This window comes from Bactrocera neohumeralis, unplaced genomic scaffold, assembly GCF_024586455.1.
Source record: "Bactrocera neohumeralis isolate Rockhampton unplaced genomic scaffold, APGP_CSIRO_Bneo_wtdbg2-racon-allhic-juicebox.fasta_v2 cluster10, whole genome shotgun sequence".
Lineage (NCBI taxonomy): Eukaryota > Metazoa > Arthropoda > Insecta > Diptera > Tephritidae > Bactrocera > Bactrocera neohumeralis.
In genome coordinates this window covers 23028239-23049254 of record NW_026089623.1, presented here as the reverse complement: position 1 = coordinate 23049254, position 21016 = coordinate 23028239, and the positions used below count along the sequence as shown (strand labels likewise).

At 37.4% G+C, this 21016-nt stretch overlaps 1 protein-coding gene across 2 annotated transcripts in view; it reads right to left on the bottom strand.

The window, feature by feature from the left end:
- Positions 1 to 21016, bottom strand: part of LOC126765239 (protein Wnt-10b) — a 690717-nt gene that overhangs the window by 213984 nt on the left and 455717 nt on the right. For both annotated transcript variants that reach the window (XM_050482916.1, XM_050482915.1), the window contains one exon: positions 16915 to 17297. In XM_050482916.1, the coding sequence (XP_050338873.1) occupies positions 16915 to 17297 (383 nt within the window). The remainder of the gene's footprint in view (positions 1 to 16914; positions 17298 to 21016) is intronic.

Sequence of the window (21016 nt, the reverse complement as noted above, 5' to 3'; positions counted from 1 at the left end):
AGCAACTCACAAAAGTAGAGGAAGGTGGGGAATGTTGGGCAGGTAGGGAATCCCGGGCCAGCGCGATATTTTTTTCGAACGGTGCTGAAGATAAAAATATCATCAGCATATAGTAGATGATTAAAGTATTTTTGTTCGTTTATAAGGCGACTTATTCGATCAAATGCTATAAGTAGAAAAGTAACAGATAAAGTAGATCCTTGTGGAATACCGTTTTCTATTTGCCAAGAATCGCTTACAATACCATTAACTTGCCAAACATTATTGATAATTTTTGGACCGAGTTTCCATGAAGTTAGTTGTGTTAAAATCGAATAATTCATCTTTACCAATAGGAGGAAGATTTTAGGGTAAGGGATATTGTCTAGGCAAAGTGTATTGTCTTTCAAAGTGGATAGGTAGGCATTTAGTTCAAGTGTTATTATATGGTAATAAGTTATTTGAAGAGAATGTGTTTTCTGTTTGATTGTTTAATTTAGTTGTATAATTGATTTGTTGGAAATATTTGTTATAGCCGTGGGAAGAACCGGGGCTATGGAAGTAAGAAGTGAAGTGACAGTGTTGATTTGGTTGGGAGAAAGATCAGTAGGTAAGAATTTGTTGCCGTCGAGGCCGGTAATGGTTTTTGATTAAAGTTCGTTGGGTATTCCGATTATTTTATTTGTTGCTTCTTTAAGATGTTCAGTTCGTGATGGCTATACTTTATGTTCGTTGTCAATTTTTTCGGTAGCTTCCCTATAGATAGGATATATGGCTCAACCTTGACTTTAAGTTAAGTCATGCAATGTTAACTTCTTCAGGTAGTTCGTAGGCACTAAAGGAAATAATATGAAGAGGAGTGTTGACAAGTTTACCGTCTTTTAATTTAGTATTGTTTTTGCATTCTGTGGCTCCCTGTTGAGAAAGACCATCTACGTATACTATTTCACTTTCCGTTAGACTATCGAGACAGCTTGAATATACGACTTTTTTTTTACTTTGTTTGAACTTGGGTGTAAATTAACAGATATTTCACATAGGTTTGAAAGTTTTTATGAATTTGGTGGTTTGTTGATTGTTTTTTGTAAGAATGAGAAGATCACCTTCTCTGAAAAATGAGACGGAAACAGGTGGACCATAAGTTATCGATTCTAGGGCTTTTTGGAATGGAAATATGTTGTATGATTTTAATTGTTTTTGGGTGTCTTTATTTTTGATTAATAGGAATTTAGGGCAGGAGGATGTGGTGGAAAGTTAGGTTTATTGCTTTTCTTAAGGCTGCGGAAGCCATGAGTGTTGTTTAAGTTAGATATTTATCTTTTTGATGACCGTTCTTCTCTAAGAGTTGCGAAGTAGTTTTGATCTCTAACTCCAAGATCGGAGACTATGGTTGGTGGGTTGACTTAGTAGATTTTTTGTTTAAATTACACTTAATCACTTGATGACTGCACACAGTTGTTGAGATATAATTCTAGATAGAAAGTCACTATCTACAAATACATATTTTCCTCACCGCAGAAGCTAACTTAACTCACCTTGATGGAAGAAATTTTCGGCACTTCTTTATAAGTAGTGAAAATACATATGTGACATCAGATAATAACCATGCGCACTGCCCCCCATATAATGATAATGTAGAACACTACTGAAAGTGCTATAACTTACTTGTTTAAATGAGTTAAGCCTCCCCCACTCTATCCGGGAAAAACTGGCGCACCCTAGCACAACTCAATTCCCCTGAAAAGAGCACCACACTTAACATGGGAAAACTACATGCACTAATACTCGTACACCACACCTGGGGGCAAATTGCATTTCGCCACAGCAGATGACACTATCTAATAACTAACAAAAGGAGTGGATCATCGCTGCTTTTTTCACACTAGCTAAAACTTTCGAATAGAAACTCGACTACGATCTGCATCAATTCGAACGCCAGCGCCGGCAAGTTAGAATTGGATTCTCACCGCCCTACTCGTCGACATTTAATTTTAATTAACTTCATCATTTATTATTTCGTTGATTAAATGATATTGTGAAAAAACAAACAAAATTGATTTTTATTTTAATTAAAGCAGTACTGTGTACTAATTGTCTTATAAAATACCAGTAATGGTTCATTAGTGCATACACATTAGGGCGCTTCAAAAAAATTTTTTTGAATTTTTTTGTCAACTCTTACCCCCTCAAATGTTAGTGATTGACAAACAAAAAATCTTCCCTCAAGCCAGGCGTTGTAGCTTAACTCTAAGGGGTCGCAATTGTTTCTTAGGTTCCCATACATTTTACATAAGAATTTTCGTTTTTTCATTCAAACTAAAATTTCACAAACTAATTTTCGTTTCTCAGAAATATCCATCACATATTCATAAAGTTGGCTTTTCAAACTTTAAATTTAATGCAAAACTTCCGAGTGACTTTATTTCTCATATGTATATCGGCCAATATGTAAGTTATCTTCATAAAATTAATCAATGCATCTTTGTGCCTGAAGGTACTTTCCTGGCTGCAATCCTTCCTTATATTTCGTAGTATAATGTAACTTCATTAAAAATACATGCACTTTGTAGTTATTTTCTTTTTTGAAACCATTTCCTCCATTGTGTTTTTTGTCAATTGTATGGCATGTTGTTAAAAGGTCCTAGTTTATGAAAAAGTTTTTTAAATCAAGTAAATAGTTAATAAAGTATACTAACATTTTATTGATAGATGTTGCCAACTAACAATTTTATGAACAAATTTCATTGATCCGCGTGAATATAAATTTATTTACAATTAGAGAAAATTTTTGAATATGGGATGTTTTTCCCAAGTGAAGTTCGCGATATGAAATTTTTTGTGAATTTTATCATTGTTAATGGCGTTTACGCGAAGTTTACGATAAGGCTGATTATGACTAAATGGTGCCAAAGAAGACGAGACCAAAATAACTTTGTCATAGTTCGTCCATAATTTACGTTATTCCTACAAACACCAATAGGGAATCCAAAGTACTCAGGACTAAAAAAAACAGAAGAAATGATTTTTTTGGAAAAATCAATTTATTTTATTCAAAATAGTCTCCTTCTGCTACAGCTTTTTGCACGGTCCAAAAGCATGTCGAACGAGTGTTTTAGCTCGTTGGCCGGTATATCTGCCAGTATGCCTTTTGAATGGCCTATACGTCTGCATAACGCGTTCATTTCATGGGCAAATGCATTTTTCCAAAAAGGAAGAAGTCGCACGGTGTCATATCAGGAGAATACTGGGAGTGGTTAATGGTTAAAATGTGATTTTTGGTCAAAACATCGCCCTTCGGATGTCGGATTTTTGGTCGTCAGTCAATTTGTGCGGAACAAACCGGGCACACACCTTTCGTAAGCCCAAATGTTCGGTCAAAATGCGATAAATCAATGTTTTGGAGATGTTCAATTTCATTTCCATGATTGGCCCACATGTTGATCGTCATTTATGTCCTCACGACCACTTTAAAAAAGTTGAAACTACTCGTGCACTCTGCTACGGGATAGGCAATCATCGCCATAAACTTGTTTCATCAATTAAAACGTTTCAGTAAAAGTTTTACCAATTCTAAAACAAAATTTGATGTTGGCTCTTTGTTCGAAGCTCATTTTCGCACCGATAACACAAACATGCTGACACTTAAAACGCAATAACTTAACTTCCAATAGATGAAATGTCATGAAATTCGCACTGGACAATCAATAAACATAGCAGATTCACCAGTCGACATATAGACAGAGCCACCAGGGGACGCTAGATTCAAAAAGTCCCATTTACTTTGAAACTTACCTTATACCAGTATTTTTGTCATTTTAGAAACTCCTTCACTACAACACAAAAAACTCTTCGTGTTCGAAAATATTTACTGTCATCTTTGGTTTTAGCAAACCAAAATTAGCAAGAAATAGCAAAATGAATGTAAACTAATGTAATTATTCCTATTTTTGCATATGTAAATCTGCTGTATTAAAGGAAATTTAAGCACCTTAAGTAGATTCTATGTCCAGTGTAAAATCTAGTCAAGTTTTGTAACTTAGTTTGTGACTTAGCTGCTTACTGTAGAATGATTAAGATTATGTTCTGTCAAATTATCTAACGTCCTCTAGAAGTTGATATAATTCTCTTAAGGAGGGACATTTGGCAATTTGTATTATACAAATGCCTCACAAACTTTGTTAAATTTACATGTTAAAAAACAAAAAAAAAAAAATGCCAACGAACTCATTCGCAAGTTCCATCATAGAACTTAATCAAATTGACCATTACATAAAGATGAATACAAAACTTTTTTAGATTTAAAACAACCTATCTATCTAAGGGAAGGAGGGGCTAAGTTTGGGTGTAGCCGAACATTTTATACTCTCAAAGTTGTATGGAATTTTCGTATATACATAAGTTCCCACATTAGAATTGCACTTTTTTTACATTGCAGCATTCTGTTGACGCATAAGTTCGTTCCCAGCCACTGCGGTCAGTACGGGTAATCCGACACTTGCCTATATCGCAAGCGACTGTGTTGGCGTATGTTCATTCGGCTTGGCAGATATAACAGCAGACACTGACGCGCTCAGCTTTTAGATTCAATTACAGTTCAATAATATTTCTCAGTTTAGTTTGTATATTTTTTTTACTAACATAGAAACCACTTACGCGGTTACAGCCGAGTTAACAACAGCGCGACAGTCATTTTTATTTTCGAAAGGTGGTGCCAATTGGAGATTCCAAGCGAAGCAAGGTCCTTCTCCATCTGGTCTTCAATAGCCTACTTAGTCCGAAACTGTTGACAAGAGATATTCTGCGTTGGATCTCGACGCTGACGTTCTTGTGTTAATACTGATTCAAAGATAGACAAAATTAACTATGACTTCGAAGTTTTGACTTTCAACGGTGACGTGGGTGCCTAGTCGCGAGTGCGACGACTGTCTGTTTGATGACAGGACATATTTCGTCTTGCCCTTGTTCACCACCAGACCAATTTTCTTCGCTGCCTTATCCATTTTGGAAAAAGCAGAACTAAAGGCGCGGTTGTAAGGCCAATGATATCAATATCATTAACATACGCCAGCAGTAGTACACTCTTGTAGAAGATGGTACCTTTTCTGTTTAGTTCTGCAGTTCGAATTATTTTCTACAGCAGCAGATTGAAGAAGCCGCTCGAAAGGGAATCGCCTTGTCTGAAACCTAATTTAATATCGAATGGCCCGGAGAGGTCTTTCCCGATCCTGATGGAGCTTTTGATGTTGCTCAACATCAGTTTACACAGCCGTATTAGTTTTGCGGGGACACCAAATTCGAACACACCGGCATACAGACAGCTTTTTTTCGTGCTGTCAAAGGCAACTTTGAAATCGACGAAAAGGTGGTGTGTGTCGGCGGGTGAATATCTGGTCGATTGTTGACTTTCCAGGTCTAAATCCACACTGATAAGATCCAATCAGTTTGTTGAAGGTGGGCTTTAATATTATATGTATACGCTCGATAGAATCTTATACACGATGTTTAGGAGCCTTATCCCACGGTCGTTGGCGCAGATTGTGGGGTCTCCCTTTTCGTGGATTGGGCAGTGCACAATTAAATTTCATTGATCGGACACAAAATCGGTATCTATTCAATCCCGCTCGTGTTGTGGTCGATTGTAATGTTGCAAGGTAGCCAGTCTGTTTTCTCTCCGCAGCGACTCGGCACTCTTCATCTTACCTGCTGTTCTTTTGCATTTCCCGAAAACCAATGGTTTCGGTTGCAGCTGTACGTAGGCAGCTTGAAATGCCGTCTCATATGCCGAGTTGTTGATGAGTGGTCTCAGAGAGCAGGAGCGCAAGCCGAGTAGAAAGTCGTTCGGCTGTTTGTTGTGATTGCAGCTTCTCGAGGTCGAACCTTCCTTGTGCTTGTCGGAGCGTATGCGCGTCTAGATCACTGGAGACGTGTTTTCCGTCTATCACAACATGATCTTTTCGATCCGGAGACAGTCAGGTAGCTTGACAAACTTTCTTATGCTGGAATCTAGTACTACAGATAACCTTATTTCGGCGAAGTCGATCAGCCTCAAGGCATTCGGGGATGTTTCCTCGTGGAGGCTGAATTTACCGACTGTTGCGCCAAAGATACCTTCCTTGTCCACTCCGGCGTTAAAGTCGCCAAGCACGGTGCTGACATCGTGGTGGGATAGCCCTCATAAGTGCGCTCCGACCGCTTATAAAAGGCATCTTTGATTGCATCGTCTTTCTCTTCCATCGGGGGACATGTTGAAGAACATCGATTTGACAAGACTAGACTAGACGGCCACAAGTGAATGGCGATCAGAGAACTTTCCTCACTTGGGTGAACTTCTACACATGATTCCATAATTTGTATTTTACCAATAATAAATATACTTTTTCCGGCCACGCTGTTAAAACATTGCCTTCTGACCATGAAAGCACACAACATAATTGGCGCCCAACGAACGAGAATATAAGTTAACACATTAGTCTGCTAGTCTACCCACTGTAGCGTTCTAAGAGCTATTCCGCACCAGCCAGTAAGCGTGGGAATAGTCCGCGTCAGCATTAGCTATTAGTTAGCAAATTCTTCGCTACTCCAATATCAGCGCGGTAGCAGCGATTCACCTGTTGTCTAAACGACAACAACAACAGCAAGTGCAGCTAGACAACAAAAATAGTATCAGGTGCAGAATTGCCGAAATTGAGCTAAACATAGGGAATCAGACTGGGCTCATATTTTTAAGTTTTAGTCTTAAGCGAGACTTTAAGAAAAGCAAATTGTAAAAGTGAAAGTTAAAATTATTTCCTGGACAACAGCTGTAGGACTGGAGAAGTAATTTCCATTTCCTGAACAACAGCCGTAGGACTGGACCAATAATTGGCGCCCAACGCAGTTAGAACCAGAATAAAGTATACTGAGGATTACAATTACTACTCCAAAGACAATTACCAGCATGATTTATAACATTTTCAAGTAAGTACTCAGTGATCGAGATAAAAGGAAAAAGAAAACAGAAAAACAATAAATAAATTTATAAGTACAATTTACTGAAATTAATAAAAAGATAGCGCGTAGCGCTAAATTAGTGAAATTTTCACATGTAAGCAAAATTTTTAAAGTGACCGTAGGACTAAATTATTTGTGGGTTTAACTAATCATTAAGAAATTATCGATATAATAAAAAAATAAAAGAGAACAAGTAAGGAAGGGCTAAGTTCGGGTGTCACCGAAAATTTTATACTCTCGCATGATAAAGTGATAATCATTCATCATGATTTCATTATCCGTCATTTACATATTTTTCAAATACCGTATTTGTGTAAAGTTTTATTCCGCTATCATCATTGGTTCCTAATGTATATATTATACAGAGAAGGCATCAGATGAATTCAAAATAGCGTTATTTGGAAGAAGCGTGGTTGTAAACCGAATTCACCCATATTTCGTACATGTCATCAGTGTGTTAAGAAAATATTATATACTGAATTTCATTGAAATCGGTTGAGTAGTTCCTGAGATAGGGGTTTTGGTCCATAAGTGGGCGACGCCACGCCCATTTTCAATTTTTATTAAAAGCCTTGGTGCAGCTTCCTTCTACCATTGCTTCCGTAAAATTTAGTGTTTCTGACGTTTTTTGATAGTCGGTTAACGTACTTTTAGAGATATTCAACATTACCTTTGTATGGGAGGTGGGCGTGGTTATTATCCGATTTCTTCCATTTTTGAACTGTATGTGGAAATGCCTGAAGGAAACGACTCTATAGAGTTTGGTTGACATAGCTATAGTAGTTTCCGAGATATGTACAAAAAACTTAGTAGGGGGCGGGTTCCCTCCCACTTTTTTTTTTTAAAGGGACATCAGAATGAACGAAGAGACTTTGAGGGTAATAGCGGCAGCTAGCTCGAGAGGATAATAGAACAGCTGACAGATCGACTAAAGGCTTTAGGAACTCCATTACAAGTAGAGAAAATGCAGAAACCCCTATGGAGATTGATCGAGCTCTATCACACTACAGGCAAGGAGGGAATTATAATCCAAATTGGAGAGCTGAGCGGGATCCTCATAGAACCCGAATGGCATCCCAAAACTTAAATCAAATGCTGACGGCCCACACCCTCAAGAAAGGGAAACAATGAAAAGACCTCACGAGAGCGATCGGCAAAATACTTATTTCGAAAATACAAAAGGTTAATCACTTAACCCAATATTCAGATGAAAACTTTAATGAAAATGAGTCACAATGTGACTTTTTGGAAGATATACATTTTTTTGACAATGATGGGATCATTGAGTTTGACTTTTTAGAAATGGAAAAATATGAAGCAGTGAGCATAGACCCGACTTTTCGGTATGATGAATCTCTAGAAATAAACGATAATGCGCCTCAATGTGACTTTTTGGAGGAAATGCAATTTTTTGACTATGATGGGTTTATTGGTTTTGACTTCTTGAAAGACGTTGACGCAAAAATAGACGTACAAAAAGAAATTCTTCACTCTGAAGGTGATGAAGAGAAAAATTTATATTATGAATGTAATAAAATAGATGGAAATGGGAATTCTCCTATAGAACCAGGGAATACGGAAAAGATTTATTTTATATTGGAAAAACATATAAAAGTTTTCGCAAATTCAGGGTAGCCACCATTAGGGCAGTTTATAATGAACCCATCTATTCAAAGTCATACCCTTACCCGATAGCCACTTCAGAATTTATAAATCAGGAAATTAAAGATTTACTACGAGATGGAATAATTCGTTCTTCTCGATCTCCATATAATAATCCCATATGGATTGTCGACAAAAAAGGGATAAACGAGAACGGGAGGAAGAAGATGAGAATGGTAGTTGCTTTTAGGAAACTGAACGTCAAAACAGGTACTTCGGTTATTTTAACAAACATGGGGAAATCGGCATTTTTTATAACACTCGACTTAAAGTCAGGTTTCCACCAAATTAAGTTGGAGGAGAAGGACAGGGAAAAGACTGTCTTCTCTGTAAACAATGGGAAGTACGAATTTTGTAATAGCGGTAAACTTACGAGGTTTATTAAGCCAGGAGATAAAGTTTATGTTAGGACCAATAAAAGAATTGGACCAATAAAAGAATTGGCTATAAATTTGCAAAAGTTTTTACGGAAAAAACGATACAAAAGCATCTAGGATCAACAGTTTTAATAAATAATAGGAAGTTACTCTTATGAACAACCTTAGGTAATACATTTTTTTTTTTACCTTTATAGAGTTATTATACCACTTTTGCGTACTCAGGGATCCGACAGCAAAATTATTAATTTTACAAAATCCAACTACATACCAGTTATTGACGGAAATGTAGCAGTTTGGGACAAATATGACTGATTAACGCATTGAACGAATTTGGCGAATTACCTTACCGTCTTGCGGGAAACAGAAAATATATTTCACGTTTCTCCCCAATCACATATGACTAAAGTTCAGGCGGACATTAACCAAATTTATCGATTGATTGACACGGAGAAAATTCATCGTAGACAAACGCGAAGCATAAACATGGTTGGCACTGCGCTAAAATACATAGCCGGAACTCCAGATTTCGACGATTTTAACGAACTAAAATTTAAAACACAAGAACTTATAGAATCCAATGACCGTCAATTTTTCATAAACACTCAGATACAACAGCAGATCAACAAATTGATTGAGACTGTTAACAAAATTACTTCTAATACAAAAGAAGCTGACACTGGTCATCTTTTCTAATTACTAATGGCCAGAAATAGGGCAGTTATAACAGATTTGGACAATATAATTTATTCCATAGTTTTAGGTAAATTAAATGTTGTAAATCCTATAATTTTGGATAAAGATGAAATTTCGAAAATATCGATCACTGAGTACACTTTAAATGTAAGCATAAGCGATATTGTAAGTATTTCTAAGTTAAAAATGTTTCAAAATGATGATGTAATATACTTTATTGTTAAGTTTCCTAGAATACAAAAAGTATGCAACTTAGTTTGAGTTCTTCCTGTGGCACACGATGACAAAATAATTTTTTGGGGGACCGATACTGTTGCAGATTGCGGCAATTCAACAATTCCAATTCAAAACTGCACGACAGCGCTTTCTGCAAGTTTCTGTAAAATAAAAACGGATTCTACATGTATGAGGCAACTATTCAACAACAATAAGGCGACATGCTAAACTACCTATAATAACCTTGATCTGATCATCGAAGCTGACAGTGGCTTAATCATCATAAACGGACAAACAGTAGAAGTTCGGGAAGAAGAATCGGTAACGATATCCGGCACTTATTTAGTGACATTCAAAGGAGAAGTTTGCATAAATGGTACAACTTTTTTCAAGGAGAAAGTAAAGGCAACGCTCCGACCTGGGATTCCCTCAACACAGTTTGTTAACTTGACCGACCATTTGGAAATTTTAAGCCTACCTTATTTGCGCAAAGTTAATTTAAGGAACTTTGGACACATTGAAAAGCTACATGAAATGGTCCATAACCGCATTACTCTCTGCATGTTGGTGATACTGGCCGTTGCTATCATTATAGGTGCAGCATTAGTATTTTGGATACGCAGGACGAGTGAACGCATAAAGGACACAAATGACACGAAGGAAGCGGTAGCCAAGATCATGCAAGCCGCCGCGGACGGTCTCGATTTAGAAGGGGGCAGTTAACACATTAGTCTGCTAGTCTATCCACTGTAGCGTTCTTAGAGCTACTCCACACCAGCCAGCAAGCGTGGGAATAGTCCGCGTCAGCATTAGCTATTAGTTAGCAAATTCTTCGCTACTCCAATATCAGCGCGATATCAGCGATTCACCTGTTGTCTAAACGACAACAACAACAGCAGGAGCAGCTAGACAACAACAATAGTATCAGGTGCAGAATTTCCGAAATTGTGCTAAACATAGGGAATCAGACTGGACTCATATTTTTAAGTTTAAGTCTTAAGCCAGACTTTAAGAAGAACACATAGTGTTTAAATAAAAAAGTTATCAAATTGTAAAAGCGGAAGTTAGAAATATTTCTTGGATAACAGCCGTAGGACTGGAGAAGTAATTTTTATTTCCTGAACAACAGCCGTAGGACTGTATCAATAATTTATACACTCTTAGATGTATGTATCAATGTCTCGTAATAAGTAAGTTCATTACAAATTGTTTTCAAATCATAACAATATTATAACAAAACTGCTGTGTACTGTGTTTACAACTATATCAAGTTATTCTAAATAAAAATATATTGTATAAGGAATATACGAGATATAAAATATTTACATATGTACGTGCTTCATACTTAGCGGTTCTTATCAATTAGTATATTTCGCGACAATATAAAAATTTCGGTGTTAGAAGCAATTGAAAATATTAAAGTAGAATTAGACAGTGAAACAGAGCGTGACACAGTGGAAGCAACTGTCAGGTGAACGTAAAAGTCAGCGACAGCCACCCACAAAGCGACATGAGTATTAATCAAGTGCAAGAGCTAGTGCAGATCGCTGTCAGCCAAGCATTGGCGCAGCAGGAACAAAGATTCCAGGCACAGCTCAATGCTATGAGCGCAAAAGTTAGCAATTTGTGCATTCAAGCGCTACAAGTGGAAGTTTATAAAAAAATTTCGGTAAATCCAGAAATCAGGTGCGATATTCCTCTAGATATAATTAAGTCAATTCTTGAGTTTAGTTGCATAGAAGTCGTAGATGCGTACGAGCTGTTTAAACCCTTCAACGGCAGCTGCTCGTATTACCAAGCGGTAACAATCATCAGAAATAAAGTAAGGGGTGCAACTAAGGCAGTACTTAATTCCGATAGATTCATAGCTCGGCTAGATGTGTGACAAAGTGGCTACATTGCTAAACGATAAAGTCAGGGCAGGTCAGTGAAGACCCCGAACCACACCGTTGGTGGCATAGGGATCCTGGAGTAGAGCACCCACCCTCAACCATGCTGCCCTCCAACTCGCACATCACGGCATAACAGCCCTGTGAGTTCAGCTGGATGATCTCACCCATCAGTGTCTGGCGAGGGCGCGCCCAATAATGCCACAATAGATCGTTGGTCTACCCTTAAACTCACAATTGCGGCAATGTAGTGCATTTGTGGTCTTCTTGGCCGCACCTCCGGCAGGCATCTGCTTTAGCCCTATACTCAGCCACCCTGTGGTCAAATCTCATGCAACGGAAGCAGCTAGCGACGGCGCTATCCGGTCGCACCTTGAAAGAGAACCACTTTATGTAGCACCTACCTGCCTCCAGGAGGGCGGACATCAACCGTGACTGTTGACAGTCATAACATTGAAGTTGTAGATAATTTCGTCTATTTGGGAACCAGTATAAACACCACCAACAATGTCAGCCTGGAAATCCAACGCAGGATAACTCTTGCTAACTGGTGCTACTTCGGACTGAGTAGGCAATTGAGAAGTAAAGTCCTCTCTCGACGAACAAAAGCTAAACTCTATAAGTTACTCATTATTCCCGTCTTGCTATATGGTGCAGAGGCTTGGACGATGACAATATCTGATGAGTCAAGTTGCGAGTTTTCGAGAGAAAGGTTCTGCGAAAGATTTATGGTCTTTTGCGCTTTGGCCACGGCGAATATCGCATTCGATGAAACGCTGAACTATGTCAATGTCGTCGTATATCTACATTGACATAGGTCAGTGAATTAAAAGACAGCGGCTACGCTGGCTAGGTCATGTTGTCGGAATGGACGAAAACACTCCAGCTCTGAAAGTATTCTCCGCAGTACCTGTCGGGGGAGGCAAAGGAAAAGGAACCCCTCCACTCCGTTGGAATGACCAGGTGGAGAAGGGCCTGGCTTAGCTGGGAATATCCAATTGGCGCCACGTAGCGAAAAGAAGAAACGACTGGCGCGTAAAGAAAATAAATAATTCAGCAATAGAACAAAACCCAACAGTTGTGTTAGACATATCTTCTGACGACAGTGCTATTTTTAAGTCAGTCCATAATAAGCGTACACGATTGTTATCAACTAGCTGCACTCTTACTTCCTAAATTTTTTATTTTTCTATTTTTTTGTATTTGATTGAACATAAACTGTAAACTAAATCATATCTTGTTTTGTTTTATTATTACTTAATGGAGTTTAATATCACTTTTTCTGCACAGTTGTTTAAGAAAATATTTGAATTTGTTTCATTTTACACGATTTTTTAAGGTAGTGCAGCAGATCCCCAAAATTTACATATGATTCGTGTATTTTTTATATTATTTTGACTTACAAGATTTTACTGAATAGTATATAGATTTAGGAACTTACTGATGACTTTCTGTTATCTCAATGAAAATCACAAATCGTGTTTTACGTATAACAGTGTGTTTTTGTGCTTAAAATAGATAAAATTGGGAGAGAACCAGACCTAGCCCATATATAACTATTACCAGGATTTTCGAACATCCGACTGAATTTGCTCAAGTAGTAGTTAGTATTACAATCGGGTCGAAACTACCCCACATCCCGTACACTACATATAATTGATTTCGTTTTTTTTAACAAACCTTAAGCCGAATACAGGGTTTGTCCGGAAAGTAATAGGACTGATTTTCTTCCGTCGCGACTGGACTTAGCAGCATGCGCGCACCGACTGGATTCGGTAGAGGGTGAACAAGCGGTTGGTGAATTGTCTCCGAGCACCTGAAGAGTTAGGACAAACATATTCTGTGAATGGTGCAAGCCGAACATGCAGTGTTTGTTAGAGCAGAGGTAGGCAATTAAATTCTGTGTGAAACTCAGTTAATCTGCGGCAGAGACGTTTGATATGTTCAAGCAAGCTTGTCCAGATGTTGCTTTAGCAATAAGTGGTGTGTTTCGGTGTCACCAGGCCGTTTTGGAGGGCCTTGTCTAAAAATAGGGAAGAATGAGCAAATCCAAAGTGAAAACGATGGTCATTTTCTCTTTTGACATCAAAGTCATGAATTTGTTCCTCCTGGACAAACCGTCAACGACCAGTTTTACGTGGAAGTCCTCAAGAGACTCAAACGAAGGGTCAATCGGATCCGTCATGACATCGCATCCGATTGGAAGTTGCACCACGACAACGCCCCGGCTCACACTGTTTTTCTTGTAAACAGCTACCTAACGAAGGCCGACATCCCAACGCTTCCGCAGCTGTCCTACAGCCCAAATGTGGACCCCCGGACTTGTTTGTTTCCTTGCCTGAAGAGGCCGATGAAAGGCAAACATTTTGAGACGACAGAGGAGATCCAAGCAGCATGCACCTCGGCTCTTAAGGCTATTCCGCAGGATTACTTCCATGACGCCTTCAATGCTTGGAACTCGCGCTGGAAGCGCTGGATCGACGCATATTTTGAAAGTTTTAAAAGAGTTGTAACAATTGGTTCAATAATTTTTTTAAATCACTTAGTCGATTTCCATTTACTTTCCGGACAAACCCTATATGTCGGTCAGTGAGTAAGTTGTATATAGTATAAGCATATGTATATAAAATTGCTTAGATTCCGATCTTCTGTTTGAAGTTTACATTTTACGGTTGTTCCCTGGTTTTGATACTTGCTAGTTGGAAGAGCATAAAATGTTCATTTGCATCCACACTTAGCCCTTTCTTACTTGTTCCCTTAGTGATTGTTACTTTATCTTTCGTTTCCGAATTGGCAACATGTTGCTATAGAGTATAAAAGTTTTGTTCCCCTAACGTATGTTTGTATCACCCAAATTTAATCGATCATACATATATAATCAGGATGAGGAGACCGAACTTTGTACACGCAAGCATTTTTTTTCTGCGGATGAGGAGGTAGAAAATGCCATCCGCATAATGAGTACTGTCGTCGCAGCAACGGTATATGCCACTCGCCGGTCACTACACCTCCCCGCTTTAAGAAAACGTGGCTCACCTTGGAGCCACATTTTCTCTACTTCAGGGTGGCGTGCCATTTATCTCATTGAGAGACTTACATCTGCGAACCCCTGCCCACCTTACGACGGTTTTCCTTTTTAACCACATCTGCCCAGATCTCTGCCTCCTATAATAGGACGCTGTTTGTCGTCGGTAATAGGAGCTTTTTGTTTTCTTACATGGGCCCCCTATGTTTGGCCATTAGTCTGCTAAGTTGGGAGGTGATTTTCGCTGCCTTTCCTGAGGCGTAGTGGATTTGTGCCCAAAAGGTTTGTCTGGGGTTCAGCTTTACGCCTAGGTATGTAGTTTACTTCTTTTTGCGTCTTAAGAATATCATTAGATCATATCCACCCATCTAAATTCGCCAACAACACTATTTTTTGTATTTATGCCATCTACGCTACGCGGCTTCTACATTTTCAATTAGGCATTTTATAGCTCCTAGAGTTGATCTGCCGAATCTAAAACCGTGCGGTGTAGGGTAAAGTCCTCCAGAGTCGTTGAAAGCCGCTTCAAGTCTGGGTTCAAGTAGCCTTTCATAAAGATTTCCCGCTGTTTAAATAGGGGACAATGCTGATGGCAAGTTGGAATCTCCTTTTCCCTTACTGATTAGCACAAACTTTTGCTTTTTCCAGGGTTCAGGGAATATTCGGACCGATATTCTCAGTCCGCCAGTAAACTGCTACTTTAAGTTTGCTTTCGGAAGCCTTGGGCATTGAGTTTTGATAGGCTTTTGTTATATAAGGCATTTTGGGCTTGACAATTTTCCTTGCAATTTTGTGGGACTTACTAGATGGGTTCTGATTGTCTATTGCGGAGATTTAGTTTCGAAATGTTCCATTTTCGTGTTTCAATATTTTTCATGTGCTGATTAACGTTTGTTCCGGTGTCGATCGTGAAATAAATGTACTGATGATCGCAACCAGTATAATCTTTTAGGACTTTCCATATCTTTGTTGAGCCTGCCATGCGTTCTGATGATAGGGTAATGTCTGGTGTAGCTTCCTCGCATCACATTGTCTAAACATGGTTGCTCTTCTAAACGTGGTTGCGACTTGTGGGCAACATCGCATACAAGAAACTGGTGATAATCAAACTATCAAGTGAATATACACATACATATGTATATTAGTTCATTTCAACAATAGTCAATGAGGATTATACCACTGTAAGATATATACAAATACAGTTAAATTAATTATAAAACATATGCGTTTTTGAAAGTTTTGATCAGAATATGCGCATGTTTATAGCATTACAGTCGCCAAATTTCATAGAATCTTATATGCGTTTGCAAAGTTATCGGCATTTTTGAATTCTACCTATATAAAACAAACAGTTAGTTAGCAGTGCGTTATTGTCAATAATATACACATAAGTACATATGTATTTAGAGATTCGAAAGGAAAAACTGCAATTTGTGTGTAAATTCTTCGTAGATATTAAAGTAAAAATAAACATATTTAAAATATGAAAACTGGCTAGATATCATGGTCGAGTGACATGCAAAAAGCAATGGAATTTCTTTAAAAAATTTAGAAATCGCATTGCATTCGCAAGCGAACACATAAGCAAGCATATACATATGTATCTTTCTGGGAATCGGTTTTTTGTTCGGATGAGTTCAAATATTCTATTTTTAGAATTAAATAAAAGGTAACGAAAACCTGGTACGGCCGTTGAAGCAAGAAATCTTTCTTCAACTGTGGGGGCGTTCAACTGTGGCAGCAAGTGGAACAAATTTGATAACCTAAATATTTTAAAACGACAAATAAAGCAAAACACGAGGAAAGTAGAAAATTTCCCGTACAAAATCTTGAAGAAGTTCTGAAAAGTCGATTGTGTTTTCTTTGATGAGCGGAGACCTTTTCTGTTTTAGTTAATTGTTTTTGAAACTTTGAACTTTGTGGTTGTATTCACTAAATTATTTGAAAAAATATGTTTCCTTAAAAAACTCATTCAATAATACAAAACAAATTTATAGTCTTATTTGGTGAAAGATTTATTTTAGTTTCAAAGAATTTATACCTAGTTATGAAACCAATAATTAATTACTAAATTACTTACGATTCGTCCAGCATTATTATTATGCAGGTTAATTTTTGATTGTACATCTCCAGCCTTCTCACGGCAATCCAAGAATAACTTAGAAAATTCAACTCCAAAGTCCATATTATGAGAACATCCTCCCCATTTCCAACGGCTGGTAATTTTTGCTCTTTCGTACTTCTTCTCCTCTTCAGGTGTTAGTATTTGGTTTGTTTCTAAGTATTGGAGAAATAGTTTCTTCTCCTTATCAAGGCTTCTTCTCAGATTTCTATTAAGCGTTTTCCGATTAATTGAAGGATCACAACCGCATGACACCAGACGTCCTTGACTGCAAGCACGAGCAACATTATGCGCTACACCGGCAGCGGAAATGGCAAACACAAACGCACTTTCCCTGTAACCTGTGAAAATAAACTTTTGAAAAGTCTGAAAATGTTTATTGTTTATATGTATATATATACGCTTACTTAAATTGGGTCGGCTTTAGTATACCGTCCCAGGATTTCGGGAATAAAATGGGAATTGATAAACAATAAAAAATATATAAAAAATTTAAGCGGCCTGAAGGCCGCTCACGCAAAAAAATTCTATAAAAAATTTGATTTATTTTTTGCGGCCTGAAGGCCGCTGTTGGACCACGGATTATTCTTTTTGAAGCGCGGCCGAAGGCCTCCCACGCAAAAGGGAGTTCTACGCGAAAAAAATTTGATACACCCCGGTGTTGGACCGACCAGGATAATTTTTTCTGAAACGCGGCCAAAGGCCGCCCACACAAAAAGGAGTTCTACGCGAAAAAAATTGATACACCCCGGTGTTGGACCGGCCAGGATTATTTGGTTATATATGTAGGTTGTTGATTCTCGTATTTGGGGTATAATCTGTTAACTTTATTACAAATGATGTCGATAAGGTAACACTGATTATTTGACAGTTTGTAATTCATTTGTTATTCTTAAATAATCATAATTCAACAATAATTTAAATGTATGTATATTAAAAGCTATTTTTGCACTATATTATATAAAATAAATGTGTACAAATGAATAAGTGAAGTGTTAGTGGATATAAAAGTGAAAAATATAAGTGCAAAATTAATTTTATATATCGAAAATGTGTAATTAAAATATTGCAAATTTTCAACTTTAAACGCGAATATCTCGAAGACTATAAACTAAGCTTCCTGCGGCTATAATTATATGTATCCTTGATCAGGATAATCTTCTCTATCCGACCATATCCTTTTTATTCTTGAAATCCTGGGACGGTTTACTAAATTCTTCCCCATAAATTTAGTAAAAGGATCTAGAAAACAAGTAAGAAAGGGATAAGTTCGGGTGCAGCCGAACATTTTATACTCTTCCAACTTGCCAGAATCAAAGCCTGGAAAATACCTTAAGATGTAAAATAAGAACCATACGATCGGAATCTAAACAATGTTATATATATGTACATACATACATATACTCTATATAACTCATACACTGGCAGACGAGTTTGGTACAAGATTTCTTAGAAAAACAGAAATAATTATACTTAGTACAATATACTTACATAAAATCATCAATCAAATGGAGTATAGTCACCCGGATATTCGAATATCCTGATATTAGTTACATGGGAGGTAGATTAAGTTTTCGCTTTTTCTCAAAATTTTTTGCCAACTGGTGCTTCTTGCTACTGTGATAGCTTTATGTATTGTTTTAGTGCTTCGTTATGACCCTTTATGGGATTTCGGCTAATGGCAGTGCGCGTGGCAGTAGTCCGATTGCGCCCATCTATGACCTTGTATTTTTATAGTACTCTTACGAACCTACTACAGAGTATTATAGTTTTGTTCACCTGACGGTTGTACGTATCACCTAAAACTAATCAGGATATCTATCTATAGGGTTATATATATATATATATATAAGTGATCAGGGTGACAAGAAAAGTTTATTTACAGTTGACTGTCCGTCTGTCCGTTCGTTCGTGTAACTTGAGCAAAAATTGAGATATCTTGATGAAACTTGGTATGTAGGTTCCTTAGTACAAAGCCAAATTCGCGTTCGTAGATGATGTAATCGGACCACTGCCACGCCCACAAATCTCTGTAGCAAGTAAAACAAATGGGAAATTTTTTTTAAAAAGTGGGTGTGGCCCCGCCCTCTAATAAGTTTAATGTATGATCCATTCCATCAATTGGCGACATGGTTTTGTACCCGTGGTCTCCGATTTTGACCAAACTTTAGAATATCATAATATCGACCAGAAGAAGAATATCGTTTAACTTTTTAGTGGTCAAAGTTGCTCCACTGTTTTTTCGCGCGCAATTCAAATTCCGATTAAACAAAAAAATTACTATTTCTTTTATTTTTTAACGACCTGAAAACTGAGTAAAACAAATTTTGAAGTTATCCAATTTTATGTAAAAAAATCCCAGTTTTCTGATAAAAATTTTGCTTTTGCTATGTACATTCATATGTTGCATATTAAAGAGCAAACAATAACAAATATTCAACACTTGCACAATGCACGAATAAAAGTGATAGGGAGTATATACAAGACTGTCCATTTCGCTCTGAACGCCATCTGCACGTATCTCATTGCACTAAACAGCTTATAAAGTAGCGGTATAATTTAAAGCACCGAATGAAGACATAAAATGATATCAATATAAACTAACATCATATTTTTATGAATGCTGAAATACTGATTAATTCATTAATTATATTCTAAGGAAACAATTTACAAATTTGCCTCCTTCACACAACCTTCTAAGCGAACAGACTGCGACAACTTTGCATTCTTTTGCAGTTCATGGGCTCAGAGTCCCATACTTTTGAACACTGATTCTTATGTAAAATTGATCGAGAAATCGAATGGAAAAGTCAATTTAAAAAAAAAAGTAGGTCGAAAAGTGCAAAAATAATTTTTTTTTTGGAAAAAAATGTTTTTTTTTAGATTTTGAAAATTTTTTTGGATTTTGAAAATATTTTTATCAGAAAGTTGAGATTTTTTGACATAAAATTGGATAACTTCAAAATTTTTGAAGTGAAACTTCTTAGGCGACTTCGGAAAAGGTTGCGTAAAACGTTTAACGCTTCAGTGGAGGGGAAAAGCGTTGAACGATTAACGCAACTCAACAGAGAAAGATAGAGTGCGAGAGAGAGAGAGAGAATGAGAGTAAAGCAGAGAACTTAGAGCATATAGAAGGTGCAGGTTCGACAGCGAACATTTGTTAGATTTGTAGTAAGGAATTCACCTCACTACCACAGAATTCACGCTGTGAAATGTTAACATTTCTAACAGTTTTCCCCATACTCAAACAGAGAATATGAAAAGAAATAAATATATGTATTTTCGGCATATGATGACGTGGCATGTATGCCCAAGCAGAGAATATGAAGAGACATATGTATGTAAATATATGTATGTATGCATCAGAGAACTGCAAAACTCACTTTTTCCTTGAATCAGCTCATACGCAAAAGTTTCTATTCAAGTCAAGTATTGTTGCCGAATCGCTCATTCGCGTAAGAATTTGGTACACAACTTATATTTTAGTATGTATTTGTCATCCCGTCGATATGGAGCAAGAAGATATTTTAGAAAAAATACGTACAAACGCCTACACATTGTCAGCCCGATATAAGGGAAGGAGCCATGTTTGGAATATATTATATGAAATTATTAAAGAGGATGGCACTATTTGGAATGGATTTACATATATACTGCCAATCCTGTAACAATATTTTAAAATATTTGCCAAAAAATTCTTCAAATTTAAACAGACATATGTATGTAAGTGCTGCAAATTGCTTAAGGAGACGGCGCTTTTCTTCAAGCACAGTGAGTTTATTCATATGTGTTGAGTTTGCTCATACCCATTGAGTTTGCTCATAGGCGTTGAGTTTGCTCTTTTGTGTTTTTGTTTTCATTCAACACGATCATTGTTGAGCCGAATGAGCGAACGCTTGAGTAGAGCTGTTTCAACACGAGCGTGAATAAACTCAGCAAGCAAACGAATTTACCGCAATTGAGCTGAATTTAGCTCAGTAGCGAAAACATTCACGAATGCCATTTTGAGCGCTTGAGCCGAATGTGCTGATAGTTCGGGTATTGATCGTGCATGATCATT